This window comes from Ursus arctos, unplaced genomic scaffold (assembly GCF_023065955.2).
Source record: "Ursus arctos isolate Adak ecotype North America unplaced genomic scaffold, UrsArc2.0 scaffold_4, whole genome shotgun sequence".
Taxonomy (NCBI): Eukaryota; Metazoa; Chordata; class Mammalia; order Carnivora; family Ursidae; genus Ursus; species Ursus arctos.
The window spans coordinates 42,309,251-42,333,437 of record NW_026623056.1 but is presented as its reverse complement, the minus strand read 5'-3'; the positions used below and the strand labels follow the sequence as shown (position 1 = coordinate 42,333,437).

Here is a 24,187-nt window from a genome sequence, read left to right as displayed (position 1 = left end):
TCCCTCCCAGCCTCCTCACCATCCCATCCTGCCAGACTCAGATGCCACATTAGACTTGTGCAAACTGCCACATGCAACATGGATGTCTACTGCCCTCTAGTGTCTATTACAAGAAGTGACCTAAGGTGGGCATGTTGGTTCTGTGGGAAAAAGTTGTCTTGGATTAATGACAACCATGGCTGGAGTCCCAGTGCTTCACATCCATCCCTCCCCACCAAAATGACTTACTAACATCATATTGTCCACAATGTCGAACTTTTTTTTTTTCAAGGAACATTCCTAGATACGCTGCCTCAATCTCAAATCAATATGCTCCCTACCAGTTTACTGAGATCAAAGTCATCTCCCCCTTCTGGAATGTCTGTGTCTTCCCTCTCATTCAGCCTCTGAAGAAGAAGTTACCTTCTCTGAGCTAAAGAGGAGCCCAGATTTTAGGGTAGCAATAGCAGATGGAGAAATGAGCAGAAAGACTAGAAACGTAGAAAAGGTAAAAAGAACAGAAATGAAGGCAAGTACAACAATTCTTCCCAGAAGTGTGTAGTCAAAAGGAAGGAAAAAGTCTGATAGTAGAAGAAAATCACACAATTGAAGAAATGATTTTTATAGTATGGAAAACTTGAGTTTACTTGCAAGTTGATGAGACATCTCCAGTAGAAAGGAATAATTACTAGAACATATCCCAGAGTGAACAGCAGAGTCCTTCGTATCATTTTCTCCCACGTTTCTTTCTTTGGACCTCCCTTTACTCTTGTTCATATATCCCAAGGTGTCAAGCATCATGAATTAAATATATACATATAATATATATATATGTTCAATACTTATTTATTCAATTGAATTGTACGGACTGGAGAACACTGAATTGGTCAAATTATGAGGCCCAAGTGATATCACAACTAAGATCTTCTTGAAAGGTTCATGCTTTTGCTTAAACGACATTCCCACCACCACCATTTCCTACTTTGTAAACTAAAAAAAAAAAAAAAAGGTGAGCCCAAGGAGAGTAATTGCCTTACCATCATTGTTTATATCAATCTTATGAAACACCAAGTTAGTAAATTCTTCAGGACTCAGAGTTTGCTGGCCGTTGAGGGCTTGTACAGCCTGCAAAGAGAAATTAAATCCGAGAGTTCAATTTTGCTGGAAGCAAATACATTTTGTGACATTTCTATCCTCAATGTGACAGAATTTGAGGATATGTTCATGTCATTTTGGCTGTCTAACCTGTTCTAGTTGTTAAAAATAAATAAAAAGATTATATGTCAGTTCAGGGTAATGAGGCTTGGAAATTTAATTAACTGAATACAATCTTAAGTTTGATATTACATAGCACAAAGGGATCCATTCAACATATTAGGTCACGAAAGATGCAAAAAAGCCTACTGGAGAAAAAAATTGCAGCAGCTACTGTCGTAAGAATTCTGGACCTAGAAAACAGACGACGCTCTCAACTTCAGACCAATTATCATTGATCTGATGGAGAAACATGAAAGGATATTCTGTAAGCGTCTAAGGCTTCCCCTCCAGCTTCTGACACAGGCACCTCTGGTCCTTTTTGCCCTTTTGTAGAATGATCGACTGGGAAGACAGATATGTATGCCTTGGAAGGATACTGAATTTCTCTCACATCCTGCCAGCACCTTTTCATCATAAAGGCTGTCAGGGGACCCAGGGAAAATGACATTTCCAGCTTTCCTAGAGGGGAAATTTAACCATTCTCTCCTTCTCTCCCACCTCCAGGTGATTAAATTAAATGACCAACATTTGATGTCAAAATTCATAGTAAAATGAAAGAGAGACGGAGAGAGAGAATGAGTAGTCATCTGGGAAACTGAACATAACTATCTTGATTGAACATGAAGGGATCTTTAGAAAACCGCTGGCAACATGTTTTAAATGAGGGCACAGTCTGAAATAGGACTTCTCTTCTGCTGCTTCTCATGCATTACTGAAGCGGAATCCAGGCTTAGTCAGAGCACGCAGTGGTGAAGCACCATCCCTGGCCTTAGCACGTCCAGGTCTCACAGTTAAATACAGGGTAATGTTTAGAATAATGGTTACTTACATGTAGTATCCTATTAGGTGAACGTTTTTAGGGTTTCTTGGTGTCTTGACAGAGGTCCCAAAAGCCTAGAAAATTTGGCTAGGCGTCCAGTATTCCCATAGCCTGAAGGGATACTAGACAACATACATACATCATAATAAAAGATCATGCAATTTCTAGGATTTGTTTGTCACCCATCTCTGGGCCATATAAGCGAGACTGAAGGACTGATTGGAAGGTTGACAAGGCCTGAAGGGATATTTTCGGAGGCAGTCATCAGTGTTGCCTGTGTTTTCCCTCTTCTAACAGGAGAAACATGGTTGGGGGACGGGCAAGGAGGCATGGGTTGTTTCCTTCTTTCCTCCCTCATTTAGCATATCTGCCCTTTCTCCTGCATTTTGCTAAGCCCTCCTCTGACGACTCTCTGAGCAGGAGCAGGAGGAGGTAGGAGCGAAGGGGGAGCGGGACACCTCTGACTTGGCAGGCACTGCCATGGCTACTGAGTGTCCGAGCTCTCGGGATGGCTGATGTTGGAAATCTGCTCTTTCTCTGAGACCAAGCCTCCCCTTCATTACTGAGACTCTCCTGCAATTCCCTACACGTGAATCATGTACTTTGATTCCAGCTGACCCCTCGAGGCTCCTGCTACAAGCTCTGAGTTTTCAATATCTGCCCAATTGATAGTTCTTGTTTAGGATCGTCCCATGCACTGGAGAATGTTTAACAGCCGCCCCTGGTCCCTAAACAATAGATAGCAGTCACACCTCACCCTCCTCCACTCACTCCCCAGCTGACAACCGAAATGTCTCCCAACATTGCCACATGTCCCCAAGGGGAGGAGGAGTGCAACCTTGCTCCCGGTTAAGAAGCACTCTCTAGTTCTATTTCCAGCTCCCTCTTCTACTGAGGTGCCCTCACTTCTCCAAGTGGGACAAGATCCAAGATAACTCCATGTCTGCTCCCCCACTCCCATATCTGATCTATGGAAAAACCTCCATCCCAACTAATTCTCGGCATGAGATACTTCCTAAACGTCATCCCTCTACTCTGCCGCAATGGTCTGTTTCATATAGATTTCTCAGATTCTAACACTGGAACACAGTGTTCCCCAAACCTCCATGGTCTCCTTAAATCCCCATGCTATTGACTTGAGAGCTCTTACCCGAGAAATCCTCTCTAGTAATCCTTCTCAAAAATTCTCCTGACCATTTTATGCCTTTGAAGTGAAATTAGGGTGTAACTACTTCCTTTGTAAGTTTTGCCTATAATCTAGTCCTTCCTTTGGATCCTTTTGATGGTTGGGCTGCATTTTTTTTTTTTAACATCCTGTTATCATGTATTGAGAGAACTTCTATTAAACAGCATGTATTATTCTTTACCCTATTTTTTTCACTTGCCACCATATAGAAAACATGTTTGTCGACCACTCTTTTCTCATAAGTACATATTCCATTGCATTAATTTATTTAAAACCTTCCCTCTTTTAAGTCACTTATTTTTAGTATTTCAGTGATGTAAGTCATGGAACTTTTATCTTTGATGATGTTAATGATTATTTTTCCTGACCAAAAATGTTGACTCTAAAATGAAGATAAACTTTTGGCCTCTTGACACAGATTACCAAATTTCCAGTAATGTTCTATCCATTTATACTCCCTCCACAGTGTGTAAGGGTGCTCTTCTTACAGTGCCCTTGCCAGAATTACAGTTTATTCTTGTTAATCTTTATTAATGTCATTGGAGACAAATAGTATCAATTATTAATTTCTGCCCTGTGCTTTTATTATTTCAGTTTCCTTATTTCTTTCTGTTCTCTTTCTACACACTTTTTTTTTTAAGATTTTTTATTTATTTATTTGACAGAGAGAGAGACAGCCAGCAAGAGAGAGAACACAAGCAGGGGGAGTGGGAGAGGAAGAAGCAGGCTCCCAGCCGAGGAGCCTGATGCGGGGGCTCGATCCCAGAACACTGGGATCACGCCCTGAGCCGAAGGCAGCCGCTTAACGACTGAGCCACCCAGGCGCCCCTCTTTCTAAACACTTTAAGAAAAATACTCAACTAGCTACTTAAAATTTCTCTTTTCTTCACTAACAAATGTTATACGTTTTAACTAATGAAAATCTGTGCAAAGATTTCCATAAGATTTAGACAAAATCATTTTTATCCTTTCATTCCTCCTAATTCTTTTGAGAATTTGATGACCCTCTCCCTCCCCCCAAAAATGGGTAACATACAGGAAAAAATTTGTCTTCAGTTTCATGGTCTTCAAAGATTCCCAAAGGCCCCAGATCCATAGATCCCAGGATAAGAACCCTCGCTCTGAGTACTGCTTTGCAGTAATCCCCCAATATTTGTATATTACATTTTTAATGTTTTTAAAATAAATTCGAGCATGTTTATTCAAGAGGATATTCTAAAATTTACATGGGGTTGGGCATTCTCTAGACAATATTTTAGATTCCTAATTTTGTATTACAATATATTATATACAGAATTTCTGAATATTAATGCTTACAAAATTCAGTTACAAAGTGCATCTTAGTACTTTTTTGTGAATTACCTATGTGAGATTAAAGTGGAAGCAATATTAGTATTACCACACTCTTGAATTCTTTGCTTATGTTGGTTAACTCCACATTTGCTAAGCAGTTTTAAATTTTAACAGCTTTGTCCATTATTTGAGGTGTTTAATTATAATTGTGGTTCTATCCATTTATTTTTCGCATTTTTGCTACTACTATGTTTGTAACTCAACTCCTTCGTCTATAAATGGAAGAATTTGGACCAGATCATTTCTAAGACCTCTGATGCTAATTCTGACTGTGTTACAAATTCACTGTATCGCATTCATAATGTTTATTTTACTTCACAACCTCACTTAGGTACAGTGCTCCATTTCAGCTTTTACTTTAGGATCCATTTCATCGAATACCGTGATAATAACTATTCCCACTTCCATGATGGAGGGGGGTGAGATTTATAAAGGGACTCACTGAACTTTAGAGCTGCAAAGGACCTGAGATCCTTGAGCTACCTCTTTAGAAATACTTTAGTCCAGCTCCTGGAAAGACTAGTCCTCAGCTACCTTTGTTCTTAGTCCGTGGCTCTTGCTATATAAATCATCTAGCATTTTAACTGTTCCTCACAAAACTTTCTGGACATATGCAGACAAAAAGATAAATTGTTTTAGAACATCATGTTTATTTCACTTTTCATCTCAGTACTCTGCTACATCTGTGAATTTGAACACCAACAAGAAAATGCTGGTTTGCAGGTGCACACTCAGTAACCAACAGCACAGTGAAACTTACATTGCTCCAGCCGATCCAAATGTCTATCCCAAGAGTCACCAACCACACAGACAGCTGTCCCCACAGGGAGGAAATTTACATTAACTACACAATGTCCCACAAATTTGCTTCACTATTTCACTTACCATGAAGATGTTCAGTAGTTCCTTTTTGTCAATAGAACCGTTTCCATCAGCATCATACAGTTTAAAATACCATTTTAATTTTTGCTCCATTTTTCCTCGTATAACTAGATTTATAGCAGCAATAAACTCTAAAAAGTCAATAAATCCATCCTATGGAAAGCAAGGTGGAAAGGGAAATCAATATCTGAGAAAACAATTGTTTTTTATTTGAGAAGTCATGGTTCAGGAGCAGGACCGTTAGCACAAATTAATACAACCCACAAGATTTCAGCATAGACCTTTCCCTGGCATTTCGTTAAACAAACAAGAACATAGGTAATGTGTATAGAAACAAGTAACTTTAAATATATAGGTAAGTGTCTTTTTTAGAGAAAATACTCCTTATGCCAAAAAAAAAAAAAAAAAAAAGGGGAAAAGTTCTGCAATGCTGTGAGGGAAGGCTGTGTCCTTACCACCGGACATCCTACAGTGGCTGTCTTCTCCTAAATCCCTTCAGGTTTTATCCTCTACTCAGGAGAAGACAAGGTACCAGTTTCTAGAAGAAAGGAATTACCAAGGAGCTAAATTCTGTACTCTTTAGAGAGCCCAGTTGATCTTTTTGGAATGCTAAACTCCATGATTCCTTCTAAGTACATCGTTTTCAGTATGAATCAAAATTTATGAGCCTCTTTCTGTAAAGATTTTGCCATATTAGTCAATCTGAGAAAAGACTGTTTAAAGCTCTCAAGCTTAGGCAGTTCCCCTCATCCTGTTTTAAATGGTAAAATACTCTCAGTTGAAACAGAAATAGTGGGTATCATTCTTAAGACTCATACCCTTCAAACCTTGCTCAGCCAAATGCTCAACTCTCTTAAGAAAGGTGACTGGCTCTAGGGAGGCGTGTGCCACCCACTCTCTATGTGCCCGTGAGAGACAGAGGCCAATGGTAGCATATTCAGCCCAAGAAAGCACGATGTCAGCTGCATTCTCCTTGGAGCTTTGGAATTTAAAGTCCTATTTACCAAACAGGATGTGACTTAAAGTACCCCTTTCCCTTGGATACAAAGGGCTTGAGACTTATCGGCCTGTAAAATGGTATGTGTTTGCTTTGAGGCTCAAGCTTTTGTGTCTAGTCTGGAAGAAAAGCAAATGAAAAATCACCAGTAGTTCTGGATGTGAAGCAAAGCCTGCTTGCTGGTTAACAGCTTTTTGTTTATTTTGTTTTGCTTTGCTTGTTTTGTATTGTAGACTGCTACAGAATCTCGGATATTGAAAGCCAATGTGCTAATCACTACAGCATTGTCTTCAAATGTATTATTTTTAAAAATTTTCTACAATATGTAATAAAAATATCATTAAAAATATTTTAAAATTTTACTACATGTATTAGATTTTTACATTTTATAACTTAGATATCTTTACCCTATCAATAAATTTAATATCTCTTATAAGCCATAAGACTTCTGTTAACAGTTTGGAGTCTGGTTGAAAGGATCTCCTACAGTAAATCTGCTCAAGTCTACAAAACATAGCTGGTCTTACCTTTTCTACATTAGCCTTTTTTACTGCTCATTACCACTTCATCGTATTAATCCTTAGCCTAGCTATGGCTGAGACAGGGAAGATAGGTTATCATAGAGTTGAAATGTATTTAAGATGACAATAGGGACACCTGGGTGGCTCAGTCAAACCATCTGACTTTGGCTTGGGTCATGATCTCAGGGTCCCGGATGGAGCCCCATGTTGGGTTTCCCACTCAGTGGGGAGTCGGCTTGTCCCTCTGCCCTTCCCCCTGCTCTTGCTTTCTCTCTCTCTCTCAAATAAATAAAATCTTTAAAAAAAAAATGACATCAAGATATCTTCCAATTTGGGAAGACGTGACAATTATTTTTCAGTGACGAGACCAGCAGGTGCAGAGGACAGAAATTGGGTGGACAGTATCCAATCAGGGCACATTGGCTCCCAGTTCTTCCTCCTGTGTCTCTTAGGGCTGACCCATCAATACAACAGTTTCCTGGGTAGTTCTTATGCGTGTTTGCCCAAAGGTTACAGAAGCATCCTCCCTGAGGAGGCTGAGCTGGTTATAAAGTTTCCATAAAAACCTTTTATTTTGTGATGGTTTGTTTCACTTTCACTTTTTGAGTCCCGCTTCAGTGATCACAGTTTTTGGCGTCACCTTGTATGATGAATGGCAACAGGCTAGACTGAGCACTATTGACTTTAGGCACAGTGGGCGGGTGGCCCTACCTCCTTCCAAACCACGCTCTGGAAGCTCTGAGCAAACTGTATCAGGAGATGAGCACAAATATTCTCATTGTATGGCTTTAAAATGGACAATCCACAACCAATCTGCAACCAAAGTTGATGATGGGTAAGGAAGGAAGCCTTTTCTACTTAGACAGGTGCAGTCTTTGGCAAAACCTCCTGCAAGCAAAACATTTTCTGTTTTCATTTCAGCATTCTGTTATGTAATCAGACAAATTCTTAACAATCCACAGCCAACTCTTCGTTCCAATTATCTTTCTGGTAAGATTTTGTAGAAATCTGCAGCAGTGAGACAACCCTAGTGAATGTGATTTAATGGCTTGTGTTAATGTTGGCGAGAGTTTTAGGTAATGTTTATTCTGTCAATCAGAAGATAAAGTTATTATTGCCTTTGGTTAACCTATAGTTGTCAAGCCCAGGGTGGGGAGGTGGGTAAGAGCCACAGAGAGGGTGAGATGTTCCTGCAAATGGACTAGGAAGAATGCAACAATGTCCAAAGACTTTTCTTTGAGGCTATCCAAAGGAACACAGTTAAGTTTATATTTCTGTATTTGAGCTACCAGACCCCTTGCGGACACAGAATTGTCTGGAGATGTCTGATACCAACTGGCCTTGTGCCAGAGTAGGGTTCATAAACTCCCTGCATCAGAATCACATGGGGACAATGAACAATGCTAGAAGCTGGCCCCCACACAACAGCATCAAAACTACTTGGGATGGGACCCAAGTGTCTGCATTTTAATATGCTCCCCAGGTGAGTCTGATGTATCCTAAGTTCTGGGAACCACGAACCTAAGCTGTTTTTCTTATAGATGTCTTTTTTTGTAGACAATGTTATCAACTAGGTATCTAAGTGGCTGTGGTAATTGTGACTTATTCTTACTTGAACTTACATAACCTTATTAAGACTAATTAGGAAAAGTATGACCCACATGGTCCAGTCTCAGAATGACACAGGCATACAAATACAGCCTAGCAATAAAAAATTAATATCAAACTAACAGCAAGTCTTTACTTTCATTTCTGGAACAAACACAAGTTGCAAGAAGTGTATGGATTTCTTCACAACACCCCCTTCCTGTCCCAGCTGCTCCCGCACATACATCCTGCTGCTCGATCTTCAGCAACCCCCTCTGCCCACTGCCTTTGCGGCCAACCCGAGCTTGAGAACCCTTCAGCCTTTCAGTTTCCCAATTTGTCTCATAATTCTGCATCACAAATCCTAAAACGTTAGTTTGGCAATGGCAGGATCCTCCTTTGAGGTTGAGGGCAGGGAGGAAACTGGGCATACGCAAAGCCATTCTCAGGAGAGTCTGGGAGCATGTGTACAAAAATAATGTGAGGGGCGCCTGGGTGGCACAGCGGTTAAGCGTCTGCCTTCGGCTCAGGGCGTGATCCCGGCGTTACGAGATCGAGCCCCACATCAGGCTCCTCCGCTAGGAGCCTGCTTCTTCCTCTCCCACTCCCCCTGCTTGTGTTCCCTCTCTCGCTGGCTGTCTCTATCTCTGTTGAATAAATAAATAAATAAAATCTTAAAAATAAATAATAATGTGAATCCCACCACATTTATAGATTCATACGTTATGTTCTTGGGACAGAATGGGTTAAAGGGAAGAGTTAAACAGGGCAAGATATGGAAGCATGACAGTTTCTCGGACTCCAAAGGGAGCTCGGTCCATTAATACATTATGAATCATTTTGTAGAGGGGGTGAAAACAAGAGAGAGAAAAAACATCTGGAGACTTCAAATTCAAGCTTTCTCGTGGTTTCAAAAATGTATGGGAACTATAAGGCAAATCTTTTACATCTATAAAGAAAGTATAAAAAGATAAAAAATATTTAAGGTTTTTTGTTCTTTCTACCATTAAAGAGATGAAACTTTAGAAGTCTAATACAATAAAAAATAATGAAAACAAAATCTATTCTGTTCTATCCAGCAGAAAATCCACAAGTGGAATATATGATCTCCAGGCAATGTTCACAACCTGCCGTAAATCACAGTTGCTTTCAGGATATGGTCAATTTGAAATGCAGATAGAAAGTTAAATTATAAGATGTATATGCATATGAAACAATTATTTTATTATTTATTACTAGGTATAAAAGCTATAAAATCTACTATATATATATTTCAAGCACTATGCTAGTCACTTTCCAAGCACCGTCTCTAATTCTAACAGCAACCTGACAGGGGGCCTTATTATTCTTAGCATACAGAGGAGAAAATGGATTTTCAGAGAGGCTAAATAGACTAGTCAAACAACAACGTTAGGACACAGTGGATCCAGGATTTAAATTCCATCAGCCTTACTCTAAGGCTTTTGTTCTTTATTCCACCCAATATTTACTGCCCTCAAAATGCATTACAACCGAGTTCTCCTTCTGGAGGAGGTGTCCGTACAGATGGAACACATTCAGTGCAGCGTGCTGTTCCAGATTCACATGTGTAAACTATTTGGCAATACAGTCGTACAAAGTAAGTGACCCAATGTCTGAAGGTACCGCACCTTGGCGCCTGTTCTCCCTGCATACCTGGTGCTGCCCAAGGGACAGCTGGCCTGTGTGGTGGGAGCTGCTCAGTCTCGGGGACACTGTGAGTGCAGAGAGCTCTTGGGGCCACCACTTCCAGACCTCCCTCACCTGGCTTGCACAGCCACCTGGCTCAGCAGGACAAAAGGTGTTCCCTCTGTTCTTGCCTCTCCTGCTCCTTGGTATCTTTGATGAACACTTCTGTCCATTTTAGAAACCTTAGCCCCCTCTCCCTACCCAAGGGTTTAGCCTCCAGCACCCCAGAGACAGTAGCCCTCCTACATTTCCCTGCAAATTTCCCCAGCTGCCCCTCTGGGACCTGAAGCCCACTCATTGGTGTAGCCAACTCTGTCATGTCTTCAGCTCCGCTCTTGGCTATGACTCTGCAGGGTCCCTTTGCTGTGTGGCCGGTCTTGCTTTGGCTCAGCACTTCCCCCTCTTCAGGGCCTCACACCTGCTTTGCAGCCCTGACTGAACCCTCCATTCTCCCCACTTGGTAAAATGCCCAGGTAAGATGTCACTGTAGATATCATCTGATATGCCAATGTGGTCTTGCCATCACTCTCTGTGTGCCTGAGATGCCCCGAGAAACAGATATTGAAATGTCATCTCAATACATTTCAGAGACATCTGCTTTGGAGTTTTGTTCCAGGGATGGAGCCACAAATTTATAATCTGGGTAATGTCCTTACGGGAACTTGGCTTCATTTCATAGATTCAAACTGTGGAGTTTTAGTTCTAGAAATAGTCCTTCATTTGCAAATAATAGTAAAAATAACAATCATAATAATCATAATGACAATGACAAATTTTTTTTTTTAAAGGAGATAGAAGTCTATAGAACAAACTGCAAAGTAGCAGTGGGCAGGACAGCAAGGGAGAGACTGTCTGCCATGAGGCAGTGGCAGGGGCTGTAGTTAAAGAAGAAAGTTGAGGAAGTATGGGAACAAACGGAATTTTCCTTTTTCGGGACCTGTGTCCTGGTGTAAGTAACCCATTTGTCAGCTAGGGCCTATGGCTATTTTGAGGTGGGTCACCTAATGTGTCTGTTGTATCCAGCCAGGGGGTTGGGAGTCACTGTGGGCCCTTTTACCTTGCTCAGGTTTCCACTGTCCAAGTAGATTGGCTAAAAGTGGCCTCTACATCCCCCCCTGACAGATCGACAATGACAAATCCTTGGCATTTGAGTGGAGGTCTCATCTTCAGTAGCTGCTTCATGCTGAATGAGGGGTGTAGACATGTCGCTACCTGTGGGTCAACGTTGGTCAGTTGGGAATTTAATAGGAGTTATGGAAGGCTGAGGCTGCTGTGTCTAGAGTTGATAACATATGGGAGTTTCCTTGAGCAGACAGGATCATCCATCAGCTTGAAGTTACGGCAGTGAGGGAGTCTTGACACCAGGCGGGGAGACACCAGGGTCTTGAATCTTGAGAGCTGCCGGTGAGAAGATTTTTAGATGTCTGGCTTAAAGCATCATCGGATGGTGTGGGAACAGGCAGCAGGAATCAGATGGGTTTTCTGGTTTGTAATTTACATGTCTCTGCTGATCCTTTTGAATGGCCCTTAGAGCCATAGGCACAAAGATCGTCTATACATGAGTTTTGTAGCAGTTTCTTCGAAGCTGACCTCAAGCTGTCCAGCATCAGTTTTTAGGGCTTCTCTTCCAGGAGGCCTCCTTAACGAGGACAATGACAACTACTGATGCTGATGTAAAATTTGCTACACACACAGCCCAGCCATTGTGCTTTACACACCTGAATTCAGTTAACCCGAAAAAGGCCCTGAACGGTATATACCAATAAGCACAGTGTCCTGGGGTCTAGTGACACCAAGACCATAGAAATAGGGTTGTTATTACAACAACTAGGGGTCAGACCCCATTTGTTCTAGTGTACCCTATCAGGAAAACAATCCGAATCCAACAAAAATTCTCCAAACTATCCCGATTAAAACTATCCCCTCTCGCCACATTAACGTTCTACTACTTTTCACAGAATCACTATCTGTGAAAAATTCATGAATTGCCACAACCCCTAACCTGAAGACATTTCGATGTTTTCATTCTTTCACATGTGACACTTTCCAATGGCATTTTAGCAGCTTTGGCAAGTCAGTAGCAACACAGGAACTGAAATGTCTGCTCAGATGGTCAGAGTAAGGAAACCCAGAGAGTTAGTATAAGCACATTATATGACTGATCAGTAATCGTCAGTGATATTTAATTTGCATTTTAGGAACTGCCAAAAAACTAGGCAATGTAAGGGCCATCTCAATTTTGTCAAATGCATATGATTACTTTTTAAAATACTTTTGTGAATTTTTGAAATCTGAAAGAGAAAAGTTATGTTCAGCATATATGAACTAGCCCATTTTCACCTACAGACACTTTTACTAACAGCCAACCTAGTCTCCATCAGCCATGGAATTGCTGGAACGTCCTGAAAAGAGACTCGGCTCTTTAAGATGAGAAATATACTGCTGGGTTGACAGGTCGGTTCTATAACATGATCTTTATGCAGATCAAATACAGTTGTTCTTGACCATGACTATACAAAACTCAAGGGTTCTGGGACAAAGGGTTTCTCATAGTACTTATCAAACCAGCTCACAGTCCTGAATAGGTCCTGGATACCAATCAGGAAGCCCTGGGCATCTGCCCCCAGCATGCAGCCAGCTCAGCGGAGTCTGGACCACCGTGAATTAGAAGCCAGTCTCAGGTGCTTTGGGGGAAGGCAAGACAATTGTCTGAGTTTGCTCACTTCTGAATGGGCTAACTATGGAAGACCCACCAGTGACTACAGCCATGGCAGCCTTTTGCAAGGAACTTCCTTAGGTAGCCAATGTGTCTCCCTAAGCAATATTGTCACAGATATAAAATCCAGCCTTCCCCTAATTCAGACAGCTTGCTGTCTCCTAAGAGTGTTATTTCCCATGGAAGAATCTGGATCCTTGTCTTTACTGAATAGAAGTGGTAAACAGAGGTGGGACAGATGGTGGAACGTATATGCCTTTATTACTTGCTTCAAGGCTGTTTCTCTACGACTGTAACTAAAAGAATGGTCAGAGGAACTGCCTCTGAATTAATAGATTTGGACCCAGAGTCCTTTTTAAAAATGTATCCATGCTACGATGCTCTTGGTAGCAGAAATGGGCTTAGAGCCCAGCTTTCTAGCACTTTGACGGTGGTCTTTCTGGCATAACTGTGATGCTTCTATGTGCACGCACATTCAAACCGCCTGGCAGTTTAAAACAAACAAAACATTGTTTTGATTCGGTGGGGCTAAGCTGGAGACCCAGCCAGTGGTCATTTTAATAATACCCCCAGGTGCTTCTAATATGGAGCCAGATTTGAGAAGCAGAGTTCCGACAGATTTTGTTCAAATACATGAGTTTAAATACATGTCAGCAGGTAGAGCTGATGTCTTTAACAGGTAAAATTCTGTGAGAAGCTCAACCAACACTTTGATAATTGATGTTAATACGAAAATGCTTTGTAAATTACAAAGTGTTAAACAAATATGAGGTGTTTTATTATCACTAACAAATGCTTCCTGAGAGCTTCTAAGTTGGTCGTTCCGAAGCAGTAGGCTTGGTCTTTCCCCTTAAGGGACTGCAGCCTCATGGGCTATAGATGGTCATTTGTTTCCAGTAAATGTGTCTTACAAAAAGCCGCAGTAATTGCGGTCACCCTGCAGGCCAGACAACGTGATACAGTGTTAGAAGCCGCAGGGCAGCCGGGGGGTAATGAACAGCAGCAAGTATGACACAAGGTAAAGCCAGGTTGCCTGCTCCAATTTTCAAGGGTTCTCACACAGAGACAAGCTAAGGAACGAGCTAACCAGAGGTGACTTGCGAATTTCAAGTAGAGCTATCGCAGTCCCGTGCAGCTGTCCCGGGTTGAAGAGACCGTGGAAACTCTAAGATGATCCCCATTAATTGACTTCATTCTGTGACTGGGAACCATTTGAAGGGGCCAATGTGCCCCCAAACAGCACGAATGACCACCTGCAGCACCGGGGTCAATGAAAGAAGAGAAATGGTGGGCAAGCAACATCTGCACCTGGAGGTACACCCTTTCATTTGGAAATTGAATCTGAGCTTGATAAAGAGTAAAGTTAATCTTCACTGTTATCGGACCTGTGGCGGCTGGGGTCAGAGTTATCTGCATTTTACAGATAAATGCACCATCCCGTGGTGGGCTATCCTGCACATTTTCCCAAAGTTTTCTCCTACGTTATTTCACATGCGCTCAGAGATAGTGTAGGCAGGATACGTCTTATCTCAGTTTTAGAACTGACCACCCTGACACAGAGAGGTTAGGAGCCTTGTCCAAGATTACACACAGCGATCGGGTCAGAGCTGGGACAGGAGCCCCGCAGCCTCACCCCTCCTGCAGTGCCTCCACTGCCCTGGGGTGGCCCGGGCTTCATAGTACAGAGTCACGGAAAGGCCCATTAAAAATAGCAAGGACTTCTAAAACACCAAGATTTGATTTGTGAACATATTTATAGGTAAACTAGCACATATGTTGTAGTAATCCTCTATTAGATCCTCTCCAGCTTCCCATTTACCCTCACTTCTCTTTCTGGAACAGTTATCACCCATGTTTCTAGGAAATCATTCACATTCCCTCCTTCTTGATGCTCAAGATTTTCTGAGGAGGTGAATTTAAAGAACCTGAAAACTTGCCCTGCTGTTTTGTTTTCTCCTAGTGTTTAAATGTATCGTTAAGTTCAGAGAAACCATTTTCTCCCGGTTGTAGACCTCGGAGTCTTACAAGGGGCAGAGCACTTTCGATCTCGGAGCTCCCAACAGCACTCTGTTCGGATAAAGCCCAGATGCCTAGATGTGGCCCAGAGCGCCATCCATTTACGTTCGTGCCCATCAGGTAAGAATGTCAGCGGGAGCCAGAGGGACGAGGGCTCGCTTTCTGCCCTGAGATTCTCCAGGCAAGTCACGACGGCATCTCGGGGCCCGGCGTGCCTCATGGCTCAGCTGTGACGGGAGAACGCACGCAGCGAAACCACGGGCTGTCCGGACGCGTTAGAGACACCGGTGAGACGCCCGAAGTGTGCGGTTGCCAGGGTTGCTCTAGTAGTCGCCCTCTGCCTCAGTGAGGCCCCCACATACCCTCCTCTCTCCTACCTGCTATTTTTAGCGGAGCTGTTCTCTTCGTTGAAATTCTCAACTCCTCTGTTAAAGCAATTTAGGGTGCAGCCCTTGGAGTCGGACCACCAGCGTTCCAACTCTGATGTGTCGTTTCAGGCAAGTGACTAAACCTCTCTGTGCCTCAGTCCCCTCACTGGGAAAACGGGAATGTGAAAAACAGTAGCTACGTGTATATTCTTGCAGTGAGGAATCTAAAAACAGTGAAGTGCTTAAAACGGTGACTAGTACAGAGGTGTTCAGTAAGTGTTAGCATTTATTAGTAATAATTCAAATTCTTCCCTTCTTCCAAAGTCCCAAAGTGCCTCAACCTCTCCAAAAAGCCTTGCCTGACTCTACATTTTAGCTTCTGTTTCATCTTCGGATCCCTGTAAATAGGGCAGTCCTGTTATAGTTTGTTATACTGCCTTATTTTACGCTTTGGCATTTAGTCACCGCATAACTTTAATCCTCAACTAGACTGTAAACTCTTTGAGGGTATAGAAAGTCACGTCTACTATCTACCTACCTGTTTATCCCCAGCCCCACACCACTCCAAAACGTGAGTGTGATTTTTCTACCATTGCCTGTCCTGCAGGCATGACACTGGAGAGCTCCCCTGCCCCTCCATTCAGCCTGCCTGTCTAGGGAGAGGCTGGCCCATCAATCACATCCCTGCGCAGGGTTTAAAACCAGCCCTATGGTACCTGAGATCCATCTAGAACCTTTCAACTAAATAGTATGCTTTGCCCTCTCTCAGTCTTTGATTCTTTACTACCTTTTATTACTTGAGGATGCATTTGTCATCCCACGAGATTCTAAACTTCTTTGAGGATAGGGGACAATTCCTATGCATCTTTGTGCCTGCGTTCCTTGCACCATGCCTCCAGGTGTGCAGTAAATATTTGCAAATGCAGTGGGATAATAATGTGGTGGATTAAGGATGTGACTCTGCTCCTGCTAACCCCTTCTATCATCTAGCCCTCCCACAGTCAGCAAAGATATTCATTGCCTAAGCGTTAAGTCACTGTAGCAGAAAAGCAGAAATCAAGTTCATTCTTAGCTCTTGACTTTCAATAGTTTAAGCCATTTAGGATTCAGAGCATAAAATTTATGCCATAAACAAAAGATTTGAAAGAATACATAATTAGAGCCAGTTTTCTCTAGTTTCTCTTGGGTCCTTCCAAACTAGATCAAGATTCCAAAGGCTGGATTCCGGAAAGAAGAGAGAATTGCAAGACTCTGGGAAATGGGAAGGGGGAGAGGACATTGCTCTATGAGTGCCAAGAATGGCTGGAGGCCTGGGTGACAGGAACACCAGGTGGGTTTGGCAGACAGAAGAAGAGAAGAACCTGTGGTTCACTCACTCGGCTTGGGATGCTCTCTTGAGGTGTGAGCTGATTGTTAAATTTTCAGGAACTTTGCAGGCCAACTATTAAATGGTTGGTAGCTTGAAACTGGCCATGGTGAGAGTATTTACACCATGGAAATCAGTATAAGTTACCAGGGCTTCCACCCACCACTCCAGAGAACTAGTTATTAAACATTTCCCAGCACACCACAGTTCTTCCTCCATACTCTCACAATTGTAGGTCAATCTAAAAGTCAAGAATTTAATTTTAATGACTAGTAAATTTTGTTCTCTGTATAGCCCATTGGTGTACCAAAATTATGGACTTCCTTATTTTACATGGAGTTAATAATTGCCTCATCATTATCAGGCTGACACCGCCTGAACCTAATGGACAAGCCAAGAAAAATGTGACAACCAATAATTATGCACTTACAAAGTATTTTTGCCAAGCAAATGAATCTGAATCCATTAAAGTTTCTACAGCTAAATATCAGTTTATGGGTAATATGAAGAATAGACAGCTCAATAGCACTAGAAAGCTAGATAGCACAAGAAAGCAATCAACAAAATCCAGCATGCAAAAACATTCTACAGAACCAACAACTCACTTTCCCCAGCAAATCAATGGCATAAATGGGGAGTCGGGGGAAGGAGATGGTTAGGGGATTATTACAGAAAAAAACAGACTTAAGAGTCATAGCTACCAATTTCCACCTATGGACCTTGTTTGGGTGCAAACTCAAATCAAGGGACAATAAAAAACAATAAAAAAGTATGCTTAAGGGATACCTGCATCCCTATGTTTATAACAGCATTATTTACAATAGCCAAGATATGGAAGCAACAGTGTCCATTGATTGATGAATGGATAAAGAAGATGTGATATAAATATTTATATACATAAATGTATTGATAGATTTTTTTCCTTCTTAGATTTTAGGATCTTCTTTTTATCTCTGTTTTTAAAAAATTCTCCACGTATACTGTAGATTGATATCTTTCTATTTATTGTGCTGGGCCCTTGTGAAACATGTGTCTAGATCTGGGAAATTTTTCTGGTTTTGTTATAATCTTATATTTTCTCTGGGCTCTTTTCCTGTGACTCTTATTCACTGGATATTAGACCTATTAATCCTAATCTAAAGGTCTTATTTGGAGAAATGCTATTTGGAATGATACAGGAAGGAAGTCAGGAAAGGTTGAATGAGCTAATCTGACCCAGCTGAAGAAGGGTGTAAAAGAAGTTTAGACGGAAGTGTCCTAGACACTCCTGAAACCAGTGGTTTGACAAAGACACCAGGGAATCCTTGAGTCAAAGCCTGCTGACAAAGGAATCCTGTGCCTTAGGAATGGGTTGGCCTTATTATTTCTGCCGCACTCAATCGTTGGTGGTAATCTAAAACCAAGCACGGACTGCACACCGTGAAGAATTTCGAAGCAATGCACCCAGGGTCCTGGTTATTTACCTTCCGGTTAGGTCCGCGGTGCCAACACCATGGCCGCTCCTGTAAAGTAGGTTCTACCATCACTGTGATGTTGAATGTGTTAGTCTAGTACTGTTCCTGGAACAGTGTCAGACACCTTTCAAGCATTAACTGTGGTTAATTAACTACTGTTAAGAAGTGACAAGAAGATGCCTGCAAGGGTATGTGATTAGCCAAAAGAATTGTTATAAACTTTATGCTCTAAACTTTAGGATCTATTTATTTCTACCTTAAGCAGGATTCCAATAGGTTTAGTTAACTAGAGTACGTGCCAAAGCCAGGTTAGAAATGACAGTGTAAAAAGAGACTGGAAGCTCATCATTATTCGAAGAATGAGAAAGCTGGGAAAGGTGTGTCTGACAGCAGGGAAAGAGAAAAATAATAAAAAGCAAACACAACAAAAGCAGATATTTTTATGATTTTCAGCATTAGGAAACTGAGCCCCAGCAACTTCAATGGGCATGCGTGCTTCATGGTATTTCAAAAACATTAAAAATCAATGTTCACAATAAATGACTCTGGTATCAAAAAACATTTTACCGGCAATTTGAGGAAGCAAGAAAAGTATGAAATGCATTTGAGAATGATTTCCACCCAGAATAGTTAAAACCGTAGAGGAGCGCCACAGAAAGACTAAATCCTCCAGGATTCTGGACAGCTGATAGTTCTAATTAAATATATGGCTTTTTTTGTTTTCCTACACACAATTGCATATCATTTCTTTTTTTTTTTTGAAGATTTTATTTATTTATTTGACAGAGAGAGATAGCCAGCAAGAGAGGGAACACAAGCAGGGGGAGTGGGAGAGGAAGAAGCAGACTCCTAGCAGAGGAGCCTGATATGGGGCTCGATCCTAGAACGCCGGGATCACGCCCTAAGCTGAAGACAGACGCTTAACGACTGCGCCACCCAGGCGCCCCTGCATATCATTTCTTACTATCACTTGACAATGAACAATCCTTACTCTTCTCATTTTACACCCTGATTTTATATCAAGATCCCCATACCTTGTGTGGCATTCCTCATCACTGCCTAGGTTCACTTGCTTGCTAAGCAAACATAAAATCTCTATGATAAATCATGAATACCAGGAGAACTTACGAGTCATTTAAATTAAGCTCCTGAGCTGGGCCTGGCCGTCCCATGGCTGTCACAGAGAGGACACTCCAGTGTCCAGCACAGGCTGCCTGTCTCAACACTGGCTGCCTGTCTCAGCACTGTCTGCCCCTCAACAGCAGGCTTCGTTGTTTCTACCCAGCGCTCCTTTTTCCACGTTTCTGTTCTCACTCAGGAACCACAGTCACGCAGTGCTTCCACAAACACTGCGCTAACAACCAAACCTCTGGCGTGGGATAGGTCACCAGCTACTTGGAAGAATAACAAAAAAACCCTGATACCAGCTCATCTTCTAACCTCCCAGGAAGACTGTCGGGAGCCTGAGAAGCTGCCATGTAGAGCCGCAGACCTCCGCTGTGAAAGAGGCGGCTTTCAGCGGGCACAGTGGGACAGCAGCCGTGCACAAGAAGCAAAACATACAGGATGGCAGAGAGAAGGGGCTGAGAGAGACACACCTAGGCAGAGACAGACAGACAGCACACCAGCATGCACACAGTTCCCTGTCTTGGTCACTTGAGGCTGCCGAAACAAAAATACCATAGACTGGGTGATTAAAGCACTCAGAAATTGATTTCTCACCGTTCTTTAAGCGAGGAAATCCAAGGTGAAGGATCAGGCCGATTCCCTGTCTGGTGAGAGCCCACTTACTGGTTCATAGACAGCCAGTCTTCTTTGTCCTCACATGGACAAAGAAACTTCTCTGGGGTCTCTTTATAAGGGCACGAAGCCCATCCATGAAGGCTCTGCCCTCATGACCTAATCACCCCCAAAGACCGCACCTCCAAATACTACCATATTAGTGCTGCGGGGGTTAGATTTCAACACATGAATTTGCGCGTGACAAATAAAAAAGGAAAGCTCATTTAGAATGGAGCCCGGAGGCCAGCAGGGGGAGCTCTCGTGCCCTACCACTCCTAGTCAGTTGCAGACCCAAGCGGAAGAGACTGGATCTTGCCTGTGGCTGCAACTTCTTTACTACCCCAGCAGCAGGAAAAGAAGCGCCCCACCCCCACCCTGTAACAGTCCGGCCGATGAGATACCGTCACAATTCAGACAATGAAAAGCCACTATACTTCAAACTGCCAGTTTCCTCCAACCGACTTTTTGTTTATAAAAGCCTTCCCAATCTCTCACCCTTTCCTCCGTACAAGAGTGTTCCTTCCTCTCCCTTGTTCTGCAGACATGCCTATGGTTCTGCCATAGCTTGCTTGTCCAAAATCGCAATTCTCTACTGTTTCCAAATAATCCCATTTTTGCTGGTAAAAATAACTGGCAGTTTTATTTTTAAGATTAACCGGGGGGGGGGGACACAAACATTTAGCTTATAGCCTATCTAGAACATATTTCAACATTAGGAACAAAAGCAGAATCTGTCTCATTTTCCCGCTAATTTGTGAGCTCCTTGGGGGCAGAACTGTTGTTTGTTTGCATCTACACGAAGTAAAATTCAGGAGGAGGGTAACACTGTCATGCTAAGCAAGCAGTGCTTCATTCCTGCTTGGTAACACAGAACATGTCCTAAAAGAAATCTGTTCCCAACACTATTACTAGAATTAAAATAGCTGTTAATTTTGCCCAGGCTTAATTTTCCCCAGTTCCTGGCTGTTACCTCCTTTTAAGTCATCTGTTGTTTTGGTTTGTTGTCGTTGTTTCGTTTTTGTTTTGATTTGGAAAAGGGCTCAAAGGGCTGTGCTAGATTCCATACATCCCAATGGACAGCCAACTGTTTTAATTGTATTGAATTGTCACTTTTCTCATCTATTCTCACACACAGCCTTCGAAAGTCATGTTTTTCAATGAGTAGTATTTCCCCTTTCCCTTTCATTCTAGATGGCGTCAGCCCATTTTGAAATATACAGGTAAAAAAATAACTGAAATCCACAAGGAAAATTAGGCAGAATTTGAGCCTGCTAGGTCAGATTGTTACTTTTTTGGCTTTTTTCTATTCCTTTTTTCCCCCTCATTTTTGTATTTTTACAAGTCTTGAAAATTAAATGTGCTGCAACTCCTCAGGAATGAGTAAATTCAAGACAATAGTTGAGTCACAATCTTTAGAAACTAAAATTTATCTGAATTTAAAACCAAACTGTTTTGTTTTTTTCCCCAACTAAATTGGTCAGATATGAAAAAGCATTCCGGCATTCCGGCTTCTGAGCACAAACAACATGTTGGCGAATTTGTATTGATTTTACCTGCCAATCTAGATGCAATCACACTTTTTAAAGCAGATTCCTGTAATTTGCTTTTCTATAAAATGTCACCAACGCATTAAATACTTTGAAAACAGTCTTTGTAAATCAATCTGCACTTATTAGATTTGTTTAAACGATAGCATTAGAATTCCATGCCGAGATTTAATTTGGTTTTAAAATAACTCTCTACATGCAGAACATTTCCAAGGGCGGAGAGGCTAGTTCCCAATTACTTTCATGCCGTCAGTGCTAAATGTGTTTAATGACTCACTTACCTACAAGCTGCGGGTTCTCTGAAGAGCTCCCTGTTCAGTGAGATGCACACGTTTTACCTCAGGCTATTTCAGATTTTCTAAAAGGGGAGAATGCAGAACCAGAGCCAAATAAAAACTAAAGGTCTTACCTTGTTCATGTCAAAGGTATTATAGACTTGATCAACGTGTTGACTGGCCTTTGGATTCAGACCCTGCAGACCCAAGAGTGTCTTAAATTCATGCAGTGTCTGTAGGCCTGATGGATATTCCCTCATAAATTTTCTGTACCACACATAGGTCTCTTTAGCAGGAACTGCTGTCTGACCACCAGCTACGGATTCGCTATTTCCCATCGTGATTCACGGTCTCCAGCTTTCTCTCAGGTTGTTTTCATGTAAGGTCCCTACCGATTTAGTTCCTCGCTCTTCACTAAAACTAGAGGCTAACATATGCCTTTAGAGAGCTACTCTAAACCTCTTACAGCCATAGGCTAAATAAGAACAGAAAGCCAGTGAGATTAACTCATCTGTACAGTTTTAGGACTAGGTCATTTATCGCTAACTGATGGGATTGCGTTTACTGCCATTCAGAGAGAGAGTTTTCTGTGAAGGGCAGAGGCAACATTTTAGAAAGAGTGTTCTTGGCCATACTGTCAGCCATAAATTATGCCTGCATAGTGGAGTGGGGTCTCATGGAAGGAACTCTGAGTTGGAATCAGGAAGCCTGGGCTCGAGGCCTTGTTTGCACTCACTGCACTGAAACATTACAGGCTCAGCGGTCCCAGCTGTAAAACAGTAACAAGAATATTTGCGTTTTCATACCTAAATATTGTGAAGATAAACTCAGATTTAAAAAAAAATCTTAAACCACAGAAAAATTATACATTCTGAGGGAAATGGGTAGAGAGAACCATATGAGCAGTAGTAAAAACGTTGTGGTGCGGCAGGCAGAAAAGGGCAGTTTGCAGATAAAGGGACATATTAAGCTGTGTCTTCAGGCATTATTTTTTTTTCTTTTTTATTTTTCCTGTTCCTGTCTTTTCTGTTTCTCAAGTCTGCTTCTACCTCTGCCTGCTAGTTTTGTCCCACTCCACTTCCCAAGCTCATCTTGTCTGAGTCAAGTCCCAATTACAAAGGAGTTGAAAACTGAGTGAATAAGCCTCAGAACTATATCCATGGTTCAGAAGTGGAAATGAACTGCCCTGTGTGGTCCTCAAGCCATCTTGGGGCCAACCACACATAGGAGTAACAGAATTCCATTATTTCAACCTGGGGTCATCTGGTCCCAAGCATGGTTCTCCTCTCCTAACCTTACTCCATTTTTCCCCAATCCTCGTACTGACTCAGTTCCTAAGTCTGGTTTCTGCCTTAGTCCCTGTTCCTTAGTCCTAACTGATTACCTACTTCCAGTTCCCAAGAACTGGAGCCCTTGGGGCCTAAACGAAGTGCCTTGACACGAGGTGGCAGTTGTTAGGGTATAGAGGATTAATTTTGTTTCAAACATACCAATGTAGACTTTAAACAGAAAGATTTTGAAATCCATAATTACAGTTAACTACCAGGTATTCAATAAGGTTATAGAAATGTGGAACTCATTCATTTGGAAGTATTACTTGAAACAATTAGAGTAGATGAGATTCCTTCTGTGGAGGACAAAGAAAGAAGATGAGCTCATGAGGACTCAGTCCTGATAGGAAATACGAGGAATATTCTGTAAGGATCCTCAAAGACCATTCTCTGGGGAGTCCCCGTGCAGACTCTAAGTGTCTGCCAGAAGGATGCTCAGAGGCACTGACTTCCTATTACTGTTAACATTTATTAATCACCAATTTTTAGATTAAGAAAAGAATGGCTAGTAATGATGGAAGAGAAAGGTAATGAAAGTTTTCAAGGGGCCAAGGAAATCCTTTGTGGAAGGAAGATTTTTGGATTAATCAAGAATACAAGGACCAGAGCTCCAGAAACTGTTTCTTCATGTAAACAATGCTTTTTTAAAAATCTGCATAATGATTACTTGCTGATACAGAAAAAGATTTAAAACTGTTACAAATAGTATAAGGATTCTTATATTGGATACAATATTGATATCCCAAACTCAGGAATCCTGCTATATAAAACATTAACCTGCGATAAGACAATGGAAAAAAGACTTCATTTCTAAAAGGTCAAAGAATATATCTAAATTACAATAAATTTAACTAGAATGTGCTGGATGTTTTCAAAGAAAAATTTTAAGTGCTAATACATACAGGGCACCCATAAAGACCTGAACACACAGAAAGCCATATTTTGCTCTTGATATAAAAAAGGCACTTGATATAAAAGACTTGATATAAAAAAAGGCAATTCTACCTTAATCTATTACACTACCACAGACCGAACAAAATGCA

General features: G+C 41.7%; 1 protein-coding gene across 1 annotated transcript in view; it reads right to left on the bottom strand.

Annotated features, from left to right (window-relative positions):
- The window catches only part of GUCA1C (guanylate cyclase activator 1C), a 29,820-nt gene extending 7,669 nt beyond the window's left edge, over nucleotides 1–22,151 (bottom strand). Inside the window, exons 1-3 of the mRNA XM_026500223.4 lie at nucleotides 21,948–22,151; nucleotides 5,481–5,630; nucleotides 1,017–1,104 (exon numbers count right to left, since the gene is read on the bottom strand). Of these exons, the coding sequence (XP_026356008.2) occupies nucleotides 1,017–1,104; nucleotides 5,481–5,630; nucleotides 21,948–22,151 (442 nt within the window). The remainder of the gene's footprint in view (nucleotides 1–1,016; nucleotides 1,105–5,480; nucleotides 5,631–21,947) is intronic.
- Between the last annotated feature and the right edge of the window lie 2,036 nt (nucleotides 22,152–24,187).